Source organism: Macrobrachium rosenbergii, chromosome 27, assembly GCF_040412425.1.
Source record: "Macrobrachium rosenbergii isolate ZJJX-2024 chromosome 27, ASM4041242v1, whole genome shotgun sequence".
Taxonomy (NCBI): Eukaryota; Metazoa; Arthropoda; class Malacostraca; order Decapoda; family Palaemonidae; genus Macrobrachium; species Macrobrachium rosenbergii.
The window spans coordinates 35950587-35968957 of record NC_089767.1 but is presented as its reverse complement, the minus strand read 5'-3'; the positions used below and the strand labels follow the sequence as shown (position 1 = coordinate 35968957).

General features: G+C 34.2%; 1 protein-coding gene and 1 long non-coding RNA gene across 27 annotated transcripts in view; one reads left to right on the top strand and one right to left on the bottom strand.

Annotated features, from left to right (window-relative positions):
* Positions 1-18371, top strand: part of LOC136853618 (uncharacterized) — a 60890-nt gene that overhangs the window by 34209 nt on the left and 8310 nt on the right. For both annotated transcript variants that reach the window (XR_010857513.1, XR_010857514.1), the window contains exons 3-4: positions 4927-5012; positions 14832-14927. This is a non-coding gene — a long non-coding RNA (uncharacterized lncRNA). The remainder of the gene's footprint in view (positions 1-4926; positions 5013-14831; positions 14928-18371) is intronic.
* The window catches only part of sif (still life), a 682529-nt gene continuing 665769 nt past the window's right edge, over positions 1612-18371 (bottom strand). For all 25 annotated transcript variants that reach the window (XM_067129380.1, XM_067129383.1, XM_067129387.1 and 22 more), the window contains 3 exons: positions 11806-12003; positions 2835-3383; positions 1612-2316 (listed from right to left, as the gene is read on the bottom strand). In XM_067129380.1, coding sequence (XP_066985481.1) covers positions 2848-3383; positions 11806-12003 — 734 coding nt within the window. In that variant the 3' untranslated portion in view covers positions 1612-2316; positions 2835-2847. The remainder of the gene's footprint in view (positions 2317-2834; positions 3384-11805; positions 12004-18371) is intronic.

Sequence of the window (18371 nt, the reverse complement as noted above, 5' to 3'; positions counted from 1 at the left end):
ACATGCGTACTGAATTGATCACTGGCTATACGCATCATCCTTTCGTTTCCATGCGGTTGAATCTGAAGTCAGTTATGAAGGCTTTTGTTTCTGTGTCAGTTAGCATTGCTGAATGGTTTTGTTTGACTGCCCTTGATACTGAATGAGTGTAAAAGTATTTGTCTGTTATTGAAGGTTGTGTTGATAGCATTTGCAGCTAATTGGCCGCTACATATCTATTTAAGAGGTTCGTTCATAATGATGGATTAATTTTGTCTTCATGCATATGTGTGTGTGTGTGTGTGTACGGTTTGGAGGTCCTTGAAGTTGCGTAGCCATTCATCTGTTGTTGCTTTGTTGGGTTAAAATAAAAATTATTTCAAAACCTTTTGTTTGTAAATGTTTTACGTGAATTATTGATAACTTAAAGAAAGGGTAACATTTAGTAAGGAGAGGCTGATAAGAACTTGATATGTATATTTATATTAATTTTTAACATGTTATTGCCTTTGCACATAGACGCATGTGCACACAGCCATGCATGCCTACATACACTCATGTTGTGGTTATGCTATCAGTTCACGTCATGCAGGCAGCTGTAGGCATTAATAAAGTTTTTTTGCTGCGTCCTTTCAGCTTTCTGTACTCACTTTTTAGCCTATTACTTTACCTCCATTTCCTTTCTTCCACCGTGCTGCCCACCCCTTCTAACTATTATTTCTTAGTCCAACTGAGGGGTTTTCTTCTATTTTCACCTTGAGGTCTGTGTGCTTCATCACATTTATTTTCTGGATATCTGTATCTTCCTGTCCAACCACTCCAACTACCATCCCTCTTTGTCTTAAGCACAGAATGACAGAAAGTGCTCCAGTGCTTTTGCTTTATAGCCTAAATTCCATGATTCTGTGTGTGTAAGTATGGATGTATTTATGTATATCATCATCAGTTCCTCCAGTGCTGTACAAAACAAATGGATTCTGTGTACTAATTCTGCCACTCATTTGATTCCTGTGCTTTCACTTTCACATGAATCTAGTTGTCATCAGCCTCCTGTCATATAGATCTTATCCAATTAGGTCTTGGTCTTTCAACACTTCTAGTGCCCATAGGAGTCCAGGTGACACTATCACACATTGTTCTCCCTTGGGTGCAAGGACATGTCCAAGCTATTTCCATCTCCCCAACATTAGTTTCTCGTCTACATGAGGAGCTATGTAATGTAATTTGTCTTATATATTCTTAGATATAGTTTTGTTTTCATAGCTAGTTTCATGAGATCATACTATTATATACTGTAATCTTACTAAATATAGATCATATCATTTTATACTGTAATGTATTTTCAAGCTACATTACTGTATATGATTCCCAAGACTTACTCTGCCTACTCATTGCTTGATTTGCTTCTTTTAGTCTTCCACTGAATTAAGACTCATGAGAAACTATTGATCCTAAATATTTGGAAGATTCTGCGTCAATCCTTACTTCGTTAGTGTTATTTCATCCTCTTGTACATACTCTGTCCTCGTTATTTCTGTTCTTCATAGATTTATCTGGATTTCCCTTTCCTCTAGATTAAAATACTGCTCAAGGATGAAATGAATCCTTTAATACATTGAAATAACAAAGAAGTTTTTGTAATATACTTTATTGAGCATGGTACCCATGTACATAATATATTTGTCTTAAAGATGTAACTGAAAGACCAGGAAGTAAACAAAATTGCATATATAGAACAGTATTTGAAGAGTCTATCACAATACTTCCAACAGTGTATACATTTTAGACATTTTTTAGAAAGTTAGAAAACAGAAAGAGCACACATTTATATACATCGGAGTGTAGAGCAGAATTAAAGTAGTAAAGAAGAAATTTGAACCATCTGATGGCTATGAGACTAGATAGCTTAGCATGTTCACGGTGCATACACTTTCAAATGCCCAGTTCAAGATGGTTATTTGGCTAGCAGCATTAAAAGTATGGAATTCATTTTGATCATTAATTTTGGAACTTAGCATGCAGTATTTTAAGTACACCTTATGGTTTACTGTATATTACACTTGTATACAGTACTGTTTATTATTTTCAAGTTCATTCTAATCATTGCATTACACGGCATCTGAAAACGGATGAGTAAACAGATTTTCAACATCATTTTATATTGCAACTGATGAACTTAATAGGAAAGAAGGTGCACTCTTTGGCATCGTAGGCTATAAGTAAGACAGCTGCTTAAGCCTGTTTACATAACATTAGCATGGCAAGTAATTTGTGGAAAATGCACGAATGCATATTTATAGTGAAGAGCACTGCTTGTTTTCATTCGAGTTAACAATCCTGAAAAAAGAAAAAAAAAAAAGATGAGCAATGTTTCTTTTCTTTGTACCTTATAAGAAAATTGCAAAGTTTGACAGGAAGATGACCAGCTTTCTAGAATAGGAACAAGCCTTTTTGAAGGTTTGCAGTTGTTCTTTTTTGTCTGAGTGTGTATTTTAATTAACATTTTTTAATATGCCAAAAGAATTTTGATATTTTTTATTGATAAAGTAGGGCTACCTGCAGTTTATAGTTTCATTTATTATGTAATAAAACTGGAGCAATTAAAGAGTTAGGTGTATGTTACTTCAGAAATTTCACTTGTTCAAAAGCTTGCCATAGAAACTGATTATATAGCATTATTTTAGTAAGTATAATTTTATAACTGTTGATTTACTTGTACTTTTCTCATGTATGAGCGGCTGAATTTCACAGACCCTTTTTGTCACATGGCGTTAGAGGTAATGATGTTGATGACTTCTTTTCATGCTTTTTTCTGGGTCATGCAATGCAACAAAATACTGTACTAGATTACTTACCATATGTTGAACCTTAAGAGAGTGCTCGCAATTGTTGCAGGAGACTGTCTATGGTCATGCCACCTGGCAGAATGCCTTCCATGTCATGTGCTATTTGGGATGACCCTTCCTCTGTGTAAGGGAAGCCTGGCCATGGAGAGCTCTTGACTGTTCCGCCATGAAGCCGTTGGGTCCTTCCTGTACCAACTGCCCCCTCTCTGGGCAAAGGTCTAGGTTGATGTAAATGTGATGGATCGCCATTCATTGATGCTGGACGAATTGTCGTTTGAACTATGTGGGTCACAGTATGTTTGGTTTGTCCATTACTGACATGTGTAGGCTTTCCTGAATGAGGATGCCTATGACTATGTGGACTGGTCTTTTTCACTTCTTTCATCTCCTTTGTGATTATGTAGCAACCGTTTGGAGTGTTTGTACCAACGTCCCTGAACAAATCTCTACTTGAGGTAGGGAAACCACCGCTTCTAGGTTCAAAACCTCCATGTACCTTGATTGTGATTGGTGTTACTAGGGTTGTAGTAGTTGTGCATACTGTTTCAGGTTGTTTCTCTGCAAAAGTAAGAGGTATATTAAATCATTTTCTATATAGCAGTAAGGGTGTTGGGACTTCGGGGTAGGTTAACTTTATATGCAGTGGTGTTATATGTAGCAACTGAGATAAATTATTTAATAGAACTTCATTGGTTAAATTAAAAATTAGACTATCAGATTTTTAAGTCACATTTTACTAATAAACAGATTTTGTATTTGTGAATTTTTTTTAGTTTATTTTATCACACTTCAAAATGAGTTTGGTATTATGGTTAGTCCTACGTTAGTAGTGGGAGTTGATGCTGTTATCCAGAAATTCTTAAACTACCAGATTAAGGCCTTGGCTTTTTAGTTAGATTTTTGAAGGGGATTATTAAAGTTTAATTTCATTGGAAACATTGCCTGTGGGAAGTGAACAGAAATGTTTGTATAGAAAAACATACTTTAGATCTTTCAAATCTGCAACCAAAAGATATATATAAAGTTGTAACAGGCAAGTATCATCATCCTAAATATGGATTTTGATTATCTTCATGTAAATTGTGTCTGTGGTGCTGTTTGTAGCAGTTGGGTCATCTCAGTTACTTCATTCTGTATGCCATGTGGTGACCATACTCAAGATTCTTTGCGTGTGGGTACACTTGGGCAAATTTGACTCTACATCGTTCTTCTTTCAACTTTATTTATTATTGGATGATTGTTTGTCATTAAATTGAATAACAATGGGCAGATGGTGATAGCTGTTGTGGGCTGTGTATAGTATTAGGTGTTCTCAGACTATATTCTCCCTTCCAGTAGAAGGAAATTTCACTGCTGACCTTTAGCACTTTCACTGGAGGTAATAGAGCTGGTCTTTTTAAAGCTTCATGGAAAATCTCTCCACAGTCATGTTCACTTTATTGATTTTCACTTTTGCGTTCCAACAAACAGAATGCCATAGAACAATTTTTCACTGTGGGCAAAGCTGAACAGTAAAAATTCCTTTCTTCGACCTGTACAGTCTCAGAAGGCTAAGTCACTCACAGTTCCTGATAGTGACTGCAGAAGCTAAATAAGAATTATTTACATTTAGGATTAGAAGTTATATTTTTTCCTTTTCCATAAGTGGAGACCTCTTATTTATGTAATAGTGCCCATCTCCTCATGGTGATGTAGGGAGTAAGATGGCTACATTTGGTGGGGTGTACTTAGCCGAGATGAGACGTTTATTTCATCGATTGTTGAGTGTGTGGCCGAACCATATTGTGCCAAACAGTGTAACGTAACTAAAATGGTGGTTTAAATTTATAGAACATAATGTGTAATGAATATTGTAATACAGGTATTTCAGTTATTGATATTTTTCATTAGTGATAATGCAGCAATCTCTGCATAAAAAATAAAAATGTCATATTATACTTGAACAGTATGAAGTCTTCACATGTTAATTATGGCTAAACAGGTTCTCTTTAATTTTAGACTGGCAAGTTCCTGTAGGAATTATATCAGCATAATTTTATAAAATGAGGTTTGACACAAAAAATCATGTTGTATTCATAATTCCTTTTTGTTGTTCCTTCAGGTCATGTGAAAAAAGTATCATCACAAAATATATGCAGGCTGGAAGGAAAGTTGAGAACAAGATTGTCAGACGTTGCTGGAATACAGGTTAGCAATATTTGTTCTTTCTGTAGGTTTTGGATGTTTACAGTGCTGCAGACTCGTCTTCATAGATCATATGATATATAAACTGAATTTTGCTTTGTTAGATGTTCCATTTCATGGCACTATAGTATTTTTCTCGCTTCATTTTTAAACTTTATATATATAGGCCATTCTTGATTAGTTTAGCATGTTGTTCACCTCTTGAGAACCTTTTATTATGCTTCTTATAATACAATTGATACATCTTTGTCAAGTCAGCAAAACTGCCTTTATTTTTAGTTCCTCCTTTCTTCTTTTCTGTTCTACTGTGCATGTATAGGAATGTTGCTTTTGTAGTATTAGCATAAAGATTCAGTCATAGAGTACAAATCTAAGGAAATAGAATAATAATAATAATAATAATGAAAAACTATCACTCTTATTTTTATGAAATTTTCATAACACTGGGTAGGTAAGCAACCTGGTTAAGGTTATTATTTTCCCTAGTTGTGTATTTTCTGTAGTTTATAATCCAATCACATTCTCTTTTGAAGCAATTTATCAGCCATCAAGTAGCTGGTTTTGATTGTAAGGTTTTAATGAAATGCTAAAGTAAAACTTTTGGCCATAAGGCTTTTCACCATCAGCAGGAGTTATCTAGTTTCAGGTTGCTGGATTATTCTGCTTTTCTTATCATCCTCCCTTCTGCATATAGATATTGGAATTCGGTCATAACTTCTTCTCTTTCTAAAACATTCTTGTCTCAAGAGGAAGGCTTAGTTGTCTTTAGAATTGGCACTGGTCCTTAGTTATTAGTTCCGATTTTTTCTTTGATTTAAGCTGTTGTTGGAGTGAGATTGTTACCTCTGGTTCAAAATGCAGTGCAAAAAATTACCTGGAAAATTTTGCAATCTGAAACTTTTCTTTGGTAGTTGTACAGTATCTCCCTGTTGGTTATCCTTTAAAGAATTTCTGTTTTAATATCATGTACTTCATATGCTTATCTTCATTGGAACAGCCATTCAGTGAACATTTAGACCTCACTTTAGATACATGTCAGGCTTATTGTATCAGAGTAGCTTGTCTAGAACTTCAAAAGATAGACTGTTTGTAAATCACTTTGAACAGACCAGTCTTATTTGTGGCTTTCCCAGATGATTTGTATTTAGATGAGAAGTGAAACTTGGATTGTAGTTAAATTGAAAGAAATTAGACACTTGAATAAGGAGACCAAAGGAAATGGATTAAAAGATAGATCAGTGTGCAGTATTTATAGCAAAAGTACTGGGGCCAGGAAGGACGTTTAACCTAAGGAGCCAACTAAATCTCATTGAGGCCAAAAGACAAACTGATTTTCCCTCTGATGCACAAAACTCAGTCAAGTAGCCCTGCTGAACCTTATAAGTAAAAGTTTCCAGAGACAAATGCAGTTTTCCACATCAGTACTTAAATGCATTACTTTGTTGCTTAGAGTTTACTTAAGAAATTAACTATTTTGTATATGTATGGCAATATTATTACCAATAATTTAAAAAAAGTGGAAAAGTATTGCAAAATTACTGTTTGTAATTTGGGAAATTTTGTTTTTCGTTTTGCAATATTTCTTTAACACAAACATTAAAGCTCATACTGTTATTTACAGACTACTGTGTTATATCTACAGATGTAAGCAATAGATAAACAATTGTTAGTTATAGAAGCATTATGAAATTAGTCAGAAGCAAGTAAGGCTCTTGGAAGCATTTTTTCTATATCATTAGTAAGGGATATAAGACAGTCATGCATTGTATAAATAGTTTAATAATATTAACACAATACATTAGTTTGTATACATTTCTATCATACAATATAATCCTTTTCATGAATTATTGAACACTTTCAAATGTAACTTTTTTATCTTCACCTAAGATATAAAGTCAAATATTCTCACAAGTAAGCAACTATTGTATTACTTGCAGTCTGAAAATGAAATATATCTTATGAAGTATTCCTACAGAAGGGTTGAGCGTTGTTTGAAGCCCTCCCTGGAGCGTCTTGGTTGCTGCCGAGAGACCCACTCAAGGCCCCGCACACTTCACCTTGAGCTTAATGCACAAGGGCAACAAAAGCTCAAGTTTGACATAATTCAGGGTCCCAAACTGGTCTCTATTGTAATTAAGGAACCAGACATAACAAAGGTAGAAAATAAAGAAGCATTTTCTGTTGTACCCATGATGTTGCTGTCTTCAGCTTTCTGTCATCTTGAGAACAAAAGATGGTAATGCCATGTGAGATTCTCTTGAAGGGAAAAATACAACGAAAGAATGTAACTCAGGAAAGAAAATTCTAAAACAGAATCAGAAACATAAATAAGAACAGGAGGACTTGTTATTTTGGTAACATCAATCAGTGAAAAGTGCAGCATGGTGTACTAAGCAACTTGAAAGAGTGAGCACGAATTGGACACCTCATATCAGTTGAATTGATCGATAGTTCAGGAGTGAAGACATTCTTATATCTTTTAAGACTGGAACTGAAACTTGTTAATTGCAACCAAAAAAGCCCATGTGAAATCATTTTGGAAATTAATTGAAATTGAACAAGAACAGCAAAACAGTATTTGAAGAGTCAGATTCAGAAGTGGTGTTAGCTATTTTCTTAGTTTTTCTCCAAATACTAGTCTTGTGTATCTCTGCAATTATTGTAGTCAATAGATTAGAGCACCTTAGAACAATGACTGATGCGAGGGCTAGAGTGAGACACTAATATTGACTGATGCAGGGAATGTCTTGAGATGAGTAATAAAAGGAGTTGTTTTTTAGACAACTGTATGCACATCATAAGGGATTGAGAATTGGATGGGAATGACTTACTAATGGAAGCAATTGCTATGAATGTGGGTCAGATTTTCAAATATAATGAAGGGGAATTGCAGAGACCAAAACAAAGAACAATTTTGTGCAAAATTTTGAGGTACCTATGACCGAAATTAAGACATATAAACGATCAATCACAGATTGATAGGATGGTGCATTGGATGGTTGTTCGCAGTAACATTGGGTATGAAATTAAAACAAAGTGCACTATTAAAAAGAAATTGGCCTGAGCTTGTAACAAAGCTCAGTTTAGACTTCCCTTTTGACAATATATTCAATATCACCAACAAATATACACACCTGACACTAGATTTTTTGGTTTGATTTGTTTATTAGAACGATTTGTTTATTAGAACACTCTGATAGGTAGAATTTAGACCAGTTTAAGAATAGGAGATAGAAATTGAAAGCCATAAGAAGCCTAATTCTATGTTCATGAAAGGGCAGCAAAGTGAGGGCTGAAATGAAGGAAAAAGTTTTTACTTTTCTGTGATGTAGCTAAGCTGCTACAAAGGAGAAGCTTTGACATCACAATGGGTGAAGATTGGCAGGTGGCCCCATACTATGCTATTCGATGTCTCTACCTTATGAAATTGAGCCATTTTAAAGGACAGCCAAGGTATAGTACAATGTTTCCAGGAGCTCTACACATAATGATTGTACGTGCCTCTACAGAAGGGTGGCCATCTGCCAGTCTGTCAGAATTATTTTCAGAAAATGCGTGTCAAAAGGACACTCACCAGTAGAATGTACTTAGACAACGTCTAAACAACACTAAAAGAAATGTACACCATCGTTACCAAGACATGTAACAAGTGAAAATCAACAACAGCTTTTAATTATTGTAAATTATTTCTGGCAATCACACTATGCAAGTAGTGTCCATGGCATGTCTTGATGTCATCTTGGGTAAGCCAGGGCCAGCAGCTATGTGAGAGTGCCAAGAGGGTGGCTACTAGCCACATATATGTAGAAAAGCAAACACAAAGCGTATTGGATATACTGCCTGCTCCTATACCAGTATAAAGTGAATCATCTTTATTTTATGAAGAGTATAAAATGGCCGTACAAAGTCTCCTCAGACTGTTGTCTATGCTCCTGGAATGTCTTCTATCATACATAATTTATTCTACTATATAATCATTTCTTTATAAAGAAGTTCTAATATTTAATTAGAAATGTCCTTTCTTCAAAAAATAAACTACATTGATGATAAAGAGGGCAAAACTGTCATGGACAGCACAAAGTGCTATTATTACTTCCTGAATGGAGCATACGATGGAGTTAAAACTCCAGCGATGAACCTGACATGAAGAGGGGAGTATGGATGAGAGTGGCCTTCAAAATGTTCTGCACTTACTATTTTATTTAAAAGAAATAGTCAACATATTTACCACTGCAATATCTTCTTAGATGTACAGCATGTGAAATGTACTTGTTAATAGTCATAGTGCAAAATTTATTATAAATGGGCACACCCTCCCACACTGCCTGCAACATGTCACTGAGGTCACCTTTGACAGATCTATCTACAATTGAAAGGTTCCCAAATTTATTAGTAAGTTGCCTTGAAAAACTATTGCAAGACTTTTAAAGCAAAGGCTGAAAAATTTTGAATTTGTTTTTCTACATGGCCATTAATGAAAATTTGAAGAAGTATTTGTCTTTATTATTAAGAAATATAATCTTTATACAATGATAAAGCAACGTGAACATTTTTTCTACGTAATAAGCCAGAGGAATGTAGTTTGGAGCATAGGAACTATTTCAGTAATATCTTTCCTGATGGGCAATGGTATTCAGCAAGGAATTTCAGTTGATCTAAAGCACCTGGAATTTCAAAGCAGAAGTAAATGGTAACAGGGAGACTCAAGGAGTGGGAGGGAATTGGATGGCTTCCAAGAGAAATGGGTCAGTGTTGAAATTTTACATTTAAACAGTGTAAAGACTAAGACCAATGGTGCTTTAATTGGTAATGAACAATTTGCAAGGATACCAAAATAAATTCTTTGAGTGGATTAACGTCACTGTCGTCAACCGTCTTGCTCAAGGAGTCCACCATTTTGCCATTGAAGCAATCAAAGAGAATCCAAAATTAAATAGGTGCTATTGCAAAAGGAATGCCTGGCAGATGCTTTTTATCAGCAAGACAAAACCACTTTTGCTACAATCTATCTTTCAAGAACACAAAACATTATGTATTTAAAGAATAATTTGGAGCTGACACTGCTCTAATAAGCTTATTTGACTATGAATTGACTAGCAACATTATTTGGCACTGAATGTTAGAGCTATGAAAGGTGTTATACAACTATACACATATAAAGAGAAATGTCCATTTTCATGAAATCTTAAAAGATATGAATTATACTTCAATATAACAAAACTCTTGAAAAGATATATTCAGTGCTTTAACATTAGAGAATCCTTTTATGAGTTACTCTTTTCTACATGTCATTCCACCAAAAATATAAACTTGTCTACATCATTCATATTTAATAATATTTGTCTGAGGAAGGTGATATTTGTGGCTAGAGAACAGATGGGCCATGACTAATGAACCAAATGCTGTCATTACCTTTTATTATTATAAGCATCAATGCCCCATTATCATTTATTATCGGGTCCATTTCACTGAATTCTGCGGTTCAAAGAACCATTGACTACATAAAGAATTGTTTCATAACTGAAGTTCAGACTTTAAAAATTTGAAAGCTTTGCGTTATTATATAAAAAAATTATATTTTGAGTTAGCTTTTTTTAAAATACTTCATATACTGTACTACAAGTTTGTATAAAAGTCACCATATTTGATATGAGATTAAAGTATTGAGCCACATATGTGACTTGGAATCTGTTTTCTTTCCACAATTCTGCAACAATGGTAGATGGAAGATGGTATGGGTTAACATTTTCTGTATATATGTATAAAACATTATATAACTTTTTATCAAAGTTGATACCAGTTTATTCTAAGCATCATTCACCTGCATCTTTGTCTTTTATCCTAGTAAATTAAATTCTTCAAACTAGAAATTCTTGTCTTAAACATACAGCAAATCTCCTTTTTAGGTTCTGATTGCCTTACACATAAAATATGTACAAGCAACAAATTCAATAGCAACAATGAAAACTTTTCATACCCGCAGAAATAATCCTTCAATATCTAATCTTCTTGTACCTAAGGTTAAAATCTGTACTGAAGCTGGAGCGGTGGTTAGACGTGTGATCACTTTACAATTCATCAATTTTATTGTAGGGGAGATGATTAAATCAAAGCATCAAACAGTTCTAGGATCCAGGAAAGCATGTTCCAATAGCAAAGAAAACATTCATGCGTACTAGATCCTAGTATGACACACTGTAAAATAATGCAACTAATGTAGTCTTTGTGGTGAATTTTAAACTTCCTTTTCACTATACAGTCGTAAATGCATGAGCACCACTGGAAATTATTTTATTCTACAGTACTTGTTACAGGAGTCTAAAAAATGTAATATAACCACGTGTATATTTAGTGTCTCTCGAACTAACAGTAACGATGACTGGTTGTGGTCACACAAGTATCTTTGGTAAACATCACCGCCATGGAATGTCTGAATATTCATCAGGGGAGATCACAAATAAACACAGGGCGTCAGGATCACACTAAGATCCTTTTTTCTTTCGCTACTTGAAGCTTTTTTCCTATATCCTATCACAAAAGGTCAAGAAATGAACGTAAAACTAACTGGAATCAGTGACATGCTGAGGATGAATATTTCCGTGCGAGGAGGACTTCATAGTGGGTGTGAGCAGGAGGATGCTGTTAGTGTTAAGGGAAGTTCAAGCAGACTTTTAGTGGTGAGCAGCTTAGTTAGTAGTACTGTACTGTTACAGAGTGTGAGTTGAGAGGCAGCTCTGTTAGTAGCAGAGAAGGGCAGGGGCAGCATTGCCTCAACAATGTAACGTTCTGGTAGAACCTGAATCCTTTTTGCTACTCATGTATATGTTTCCGCCATATTCTTCATACACCAGGAAGTGATCCTCACGCCCGCTGGATTTTCCTGCACGAGGAAGTGTTAGTGACTCTCCTCGCTGGCCAGCACCTCCTGCACCTACTCCACTAGAGCTGCCACCTGACTGGGCGAAGGTATCACGAGGCTTCCATACTGGTGAACCTGTAGTGGGGTAGTGTTGAGAAGAAACAAATATGTTGCATTATCATAATTATTTTAAGGAGCAATATAGTACTGTATTGTAATCCACAAGTTTTCCTTACACATGACTGTACTAGCAAATTTGAATTTTGCGTCATTTCAACTAGTGGAACATTACTTCCAGAATGTGTATTAATCATAAAAAATAGGATCGTGCAATGCTACCTAATACTGATATGTAACAGTACATTCATAACACACCTGTAAGTAAGTGCTTTATGCTAAACTTGGTACGTATGTATTAAGTGTTACATGCGCAAAATTCCACGTACATAGCCATTTAGACATTCCAGCATTTTATAAAATTACCCTAAGTATATTTTTCAACAGTGAATGTTTTGTTTGAAGTTATGGAATATATATATATATATAGCACTATGCACAATGCAGTAATTTGATTTAAGTATGCAGACTGTGATAGTTACAATGACAATTTTATTAGCATTAATAAAAGTAGAAATTATTTTTATCTGCAAGCAGTGACAATTCTGTATTAATATTACAATGAGTCAATATACAGGGTTTCTAGCTAATTTACTTCTTTTAAGCATTAAGAATAAATACAGCTTTACTCACCTATAGTATTTAAGTATTTAAGGGCAGTGCACATTAATTTTAAAAATGTCCAATTTAAATTAGGTACACTAAATGTATAAAAGCTACAAGCCAACAAATGTCATCATTACTGTGGTAAATATGGTGTTAATCTGTACACAATTTTAATCTGAAGCCACTAACTACAGAAAATATTGAAATGCATGCAAGTTTCTCAAATCTTGTAAATTTTATAATGAACATTCACTTGACTGATTACAGAGTGCACCAACAAAAAGCTATTACAGTATTTTCTTGGTTTTTACATTACATACCATTAAGTAACTCTTTCTGAGTATTTTGGGACAAGCTTATTTATGTGATGAGCTAAAAAAAAAATTAAAGGTAATACTGAAGTTACTAAAAAAAAAAAAAAAATGAAACATAATGAAAATATTTTCTCTTAAGGCATGCATTAAAGGTAAGAATGAGAACCAATGCAAAATATCAATAATCGTGTTTTCGTTTTATAAAAGCTGATAAATAAAACACTAACATTAAGTAGATTTTTGTTAATATCGAGAATACCAGGACAAGAGCTGAAAATTTTTTCCATAAAGCAATATTTTATAAATGCATCAGTGAATGAAAGGCATTGTTTTCCAGGGCTCCCTGTACAGATGGTTTCCGCTAATGCCATCGTAATGCATGTGAAGAATAAAAAAGTTAAAAGGAGAGTACTGTACTGTATCATACATTTTTCAAATTAAATACTGTACTATATGCCTTTTGCAAATTTTACCACTTTATACTCTGAAATAAGCAAGCGTAACTTAAAGCTTTAAAGATACAAGTTGGGTCTGTATAAAACCTTTTAAATTCCTGTTGTACATATCTACAGGTGTAAGATGGAAACCAAGTTACATCAAGCTGCTGTTAATTACAGTTACAGTTACTCAACTGGCAGGTAAACAAGGAGGAATGCTACAGGTTACTTGAAAGTCAGATCTCCCAGAAAGACAAAAATTTAGTAACTGCATTATACCATATCTGAGAAAAAAGTTTGAGGGAGGTATTTTTTTCCTTTCACCATGATGCACTGCCCCGTGAGTGACAAAGGGAAAGGGTCACAAAGAATAAAGAATATTGTAGTAATGTGGATAAACTCATGCTTATTCTAGTTAGGAGTACTTGCATTGAGTTGCTTGCTATGAAAACCACTTGTAACCTACTTAGAGGAAGAACGAGAGAGATGTAATGTCCTTCATTTAAATTTGCCTGTGGAAGATGCTATTTAGACATTAGTAGTATGAATTCGAGATATATTCTTACACTCAAGAATACAGACATATCTTGAGGGAGATGAAAGCCTAAGATTAAACTGTACTGTAAAAAAACCACCTAAGTAAATTATTTCCAAAGTGTACAGGGCACCATTCAAACATCAAAGGGAAAGCCATGCAAGAAAAGAAAAAAAAGGAGAATCTAGGGTTCAAATTTATTAAGAATCGCTGGAAATATAACTTAAGCAGTAATTTTGTTTCAGAAAATAAGTGTACAGGGGGGATTTAAAGATTTTTTTTTAAATGTAGGTAGCAGTGATTTAACTACAACAAAAATAAAGGAACAGTATACTGTAATATACTCAAATGCACTATATATATCTCCTTAGATTATCTTTTGACTTAACAAATTTTCAAAAGCAAGGAAAATGTGATAGAAAAATACCCTTGAAAATAAAACTTTAGGGAAAAATGGTTTTTTAGCTTTTCCTAATGTGTAAGAAGTTAATCCCTGCTTGCTTACATAAGAAATATAGTTATTGACTCCTAGTTAATTTTATTTTATTCCACTGGAGATTCAATTTCAGCTACTGTATATTGTTTTAGGTTTATAAGATAAATGAAAATGTTGAAGTTAAGAGGATAATTTTTGTCTCGTGTAATAAGTGTTAAGTAAGGTTTTGAAACAAGATATAGCCATTGAGGTAAATGTGTTTACAAGACACAATTTGAAGTACATGATATTGGAGGATGCTCTTGCTTTATTAAACTGCTTGTATACATTTGCCATTGTTGACAAACCATCAGTGCTCCTTCCCTTAAGAGTGTTTATGAACATTTTGGGAAAATAAGTAAGATGTTTGATATTAGATAGAACTTTGAGATTGGATATAGTGTTCCAGAGTAGTTTAAAGTTATTTCCTATATTGGGATCTGTTTTATTGTAATTTGTCATCTGTTTCTTCATTCCAGATTTCATCAATACCTTCGAGGCGTAAGCAGAACCCAGCATATTCAATGTGTATGCCAGTTTTGCAAAATTTATGGAAGGAGCATTTCCTCTTCTAGGTAAGGGAATTTTTTATTGTTGTCATTGCATTTGTAGAACGGGTGAATTTTGCCAACTTTTTAATTTACATCAAATCAGGGAAGATATGTTGCTTAGTTCTGCTGTGAAAACATGCTAAACTTTACTAGAGAATATGAGTTTTTCTTTCTTACAATATTGCAACAAATCCCACACCTGCCTAGCTTTGGATCCATTGTAACTTTATTATATTCTATTTAATTTTTTCATTAATTAGTAAAAATGAGTGCATGTTCAAATTTAATGTTTTGTCCAACCAGGAGGAAGTTTGGTTTTTAGACAGATTTAACGACTTGGTTAGCTGACTGATTTACTGGAAGTGGTGATGATTAAATAATCATAAAAACACCCCTCTGGTCATATAATTTTCTGGAGGGCAAGGCGCTCTCATTTTTATAACCCCTTACTAGTATTGATATCATAATGTAAGGATAAAGGTGGCTCACCACTTGAAATCTGTATTGATTTGCTTGGAGAAGACTAAGAATATGTGGCGGAGCTTTTGAGTCCATTATTGGGAGAGGAATCTTAAACTTTGTAAGGTGGTCTTGGTTGCAAATTTATGTATTTTACTGTATAATCTGTCATGGTAGAATTAAGCCAAGGTTTTCAGGTAATGGGTGGTCTCTCTTTTGGAGCGCAAGTCTGTGATTTGTGTTATGACACTGGTCATACTGTATATTAATGTGGTAGTAATGCTCTGTCTTAGAGAATATTGTCAGTAGCCATGCTGACTTTTTGTAGCAGTTAGATATATTTTTGTATAAGTTGCCCATGCTTGGTTTAGAGGTACTTTGACCATGTAATTTTTTTTTTTTTAATCTTTGGGCAGTGATGGATAACAAAAGTATTTGTAATATATGCTCATAATAGTTGGAGTAATTTGCCACGCGTGAGTGTTGGCAACCCCTCCCCATGAGTGTATAGTATTAGCACAATGTATTTACAGAACATGTATTATTTTTTGTTAGCGAGTAGTTCTCTGTACATAAACGTATAATATTTTTCACCTGTTGATATAGTTACTAAGAATGGATAGCGACAGTGGTGATGGATGATATGGCTGCAGAAGAGTATACCACCTACCTTCCTACTTGTTCAGTTTCTGCTGAGACAAGACTTAAAACAGAATGCTACAACTGCCCATTATCATACATATTTTGCTTTTGTTTTTAGCTGATCTACCATATGTCATTATGATTAATTTTACATTGTCACAGGATTTCCATTCTCTTTATTTTTTTTTGGTATTATACCATCGTTCATAGCTTGACCGTGCTGGTGAACATTGCAAGCTTTACTTCATGCGTAATTATGCAAATTTTTACTTATGTAATTTTGCTTCGTACCATATTTTTTTTTTAATTCTTGTAATACACCACTGTGAAGAAGCTGGCCTAATCTTAGTTATTATTATTAAAACAGTTTAACCAGACCACCTCTTAACTCTCATAAGGAAGGTCTACAGTTTGTTTTTAATCAATATCTTAATCTTGATAAATTACAGTGCATTAAAAATTTAGTGATGACATTAACTAAAAATGTTATAAAAGGTTTTTACAAAATTTTCTTTAGGATTTGTTTCCTAGTCTTGGTTTTCACTGTAAGTCTCCTGCATTCAGAGGTTGGGTAATGTGAGTTTCTCATCAAAAACTAAAGGTCAGATGAGTGCCATCAGTTCAAAGATCATGCAGTGGTATTCTGATGTTGCCTTTTTGTCTACTGTATAAAGTTGGCAGTCAAGATAATGCAGGGTAACTGAGAGTTCTGGCCAGAGGCTCACTGGGAAAGAGAGAATAGATCTTATACTCTTAGGGTTGTGAAGGAGGAGTTTGAGGCATCATCTGTGCCTCCCTCTATGTCAGTCTCTTCTTGTACAATGTCCTGAAACGCTCTACCCTAGTTTCTGCCTTCATTTCAGAATGAAGTAGAAGAGCTAAGTAATTTGACTATAGGGTCTGGTACACTACTTATAATTTTGTTTACAGTATTGTGGCAAGCAAGTGATATGCAAAATAAAAAAAATAACCCATAGTCATTTTTATATTTGGATACTCTGTATCCACAATTCAAGAGTAAAACTGGGATTATACTGTGCTTCCTAAAAATGCCAGAATGAATGCTTTTTAACCTTCAATGAAATACATAATGTTATGAATCTATAGTAACCCAATAAACCATAAAGAAAAAAGTTCTTGAAAGAAACCATTGAAGTACAATATGTAAGAATGAAGAACTAAGTACAAAGAAACCAAAGAGAAAAGGCGAGAAACATGACAATGAATAGCAGTAAATATTTGAAATTGAAAAAGAGTACTGTAATTCTTGCACTGAGAGTGAATTAAAATGAAGACTTTAGATGGAAAAAAAAAAAAAAAAAAAAAAGTTTGAGATATTCATAGACCACAAGTCTGCTATAATTATTCTTTAGCAATTCTGAAATGGAACAGTATAAAGAATAAAGTTCTTAAAAAGAAAACATTCAATATAAATTAGCAGGACCAAAACTAATATAAATTAACAGGAACAAAACTAAGTAAGAATAAGTAAACATGCATAGAAAATATGAAAAAGCAAGCAGTATGAAAGTGACGAACAGCTAAGTTAGAGACAAAGGGAGAAAGATAAGAGTAATGAAAAAGTAAAACTCATGCTGGAGTGAATTACAGCAAAGGTAGGAGAGGTGAAGGACAGGTAGACTGGATTCTGTATATTAGCAACACCGCAACAATAGTAAAGCAAAACAATTTGCAGTAAAAAATGTTTAATTCTTAATAGAAAATTTTCCCATTAGAGGGAGAATACTTTGACAATAAAAGTATTTAATAATAATCACCAGTGGCTTTAAAATATACAGTACTAGGAATAGGAGCCACACTTGGTTTTCTGAAGGAAGCAGTTGAAGACGATAATAATAATAATAATAATAACCTTGAACAAAAGAATTTAAGTAAAAAGAAGAGCCAAGCACTATGTAAATTAATTACCGTGAATAAAGGAAGAAACATGAAAAGCATGCAATTACAGAAAATTACAATGAAGGTTAGAGGGAACTGAAGCAAGTATGACGCAATAGACAAAGAGAATATGATCTACAACAGTAAAAAAATTCTGGTGTCCTTTGTAGATTCAAAGGTTTGCTTCATGGTAGCTCCCCCGAGGAAGTGGGCCAAGCCTTGGAACCACTTTGGTTATGAAGCTTTTGGCACACTTGAAGGGCATAGGATGACCGATGCATCCCAGTCCTTAAAAGTCTAACCTATTCCCATTGCAGTTGTGAGAGTATCACTGGCTGATGATCAACACTAGCCAGAAGATAACTGGGAGACTACTAGATCACCCATTTCCTTGGGAGCTGAGTCCCTCCATCTAGGGAACAGCAATCTCTCTCCAGTTAATTTAGCATCTTAGAAGTGAGGCCATCA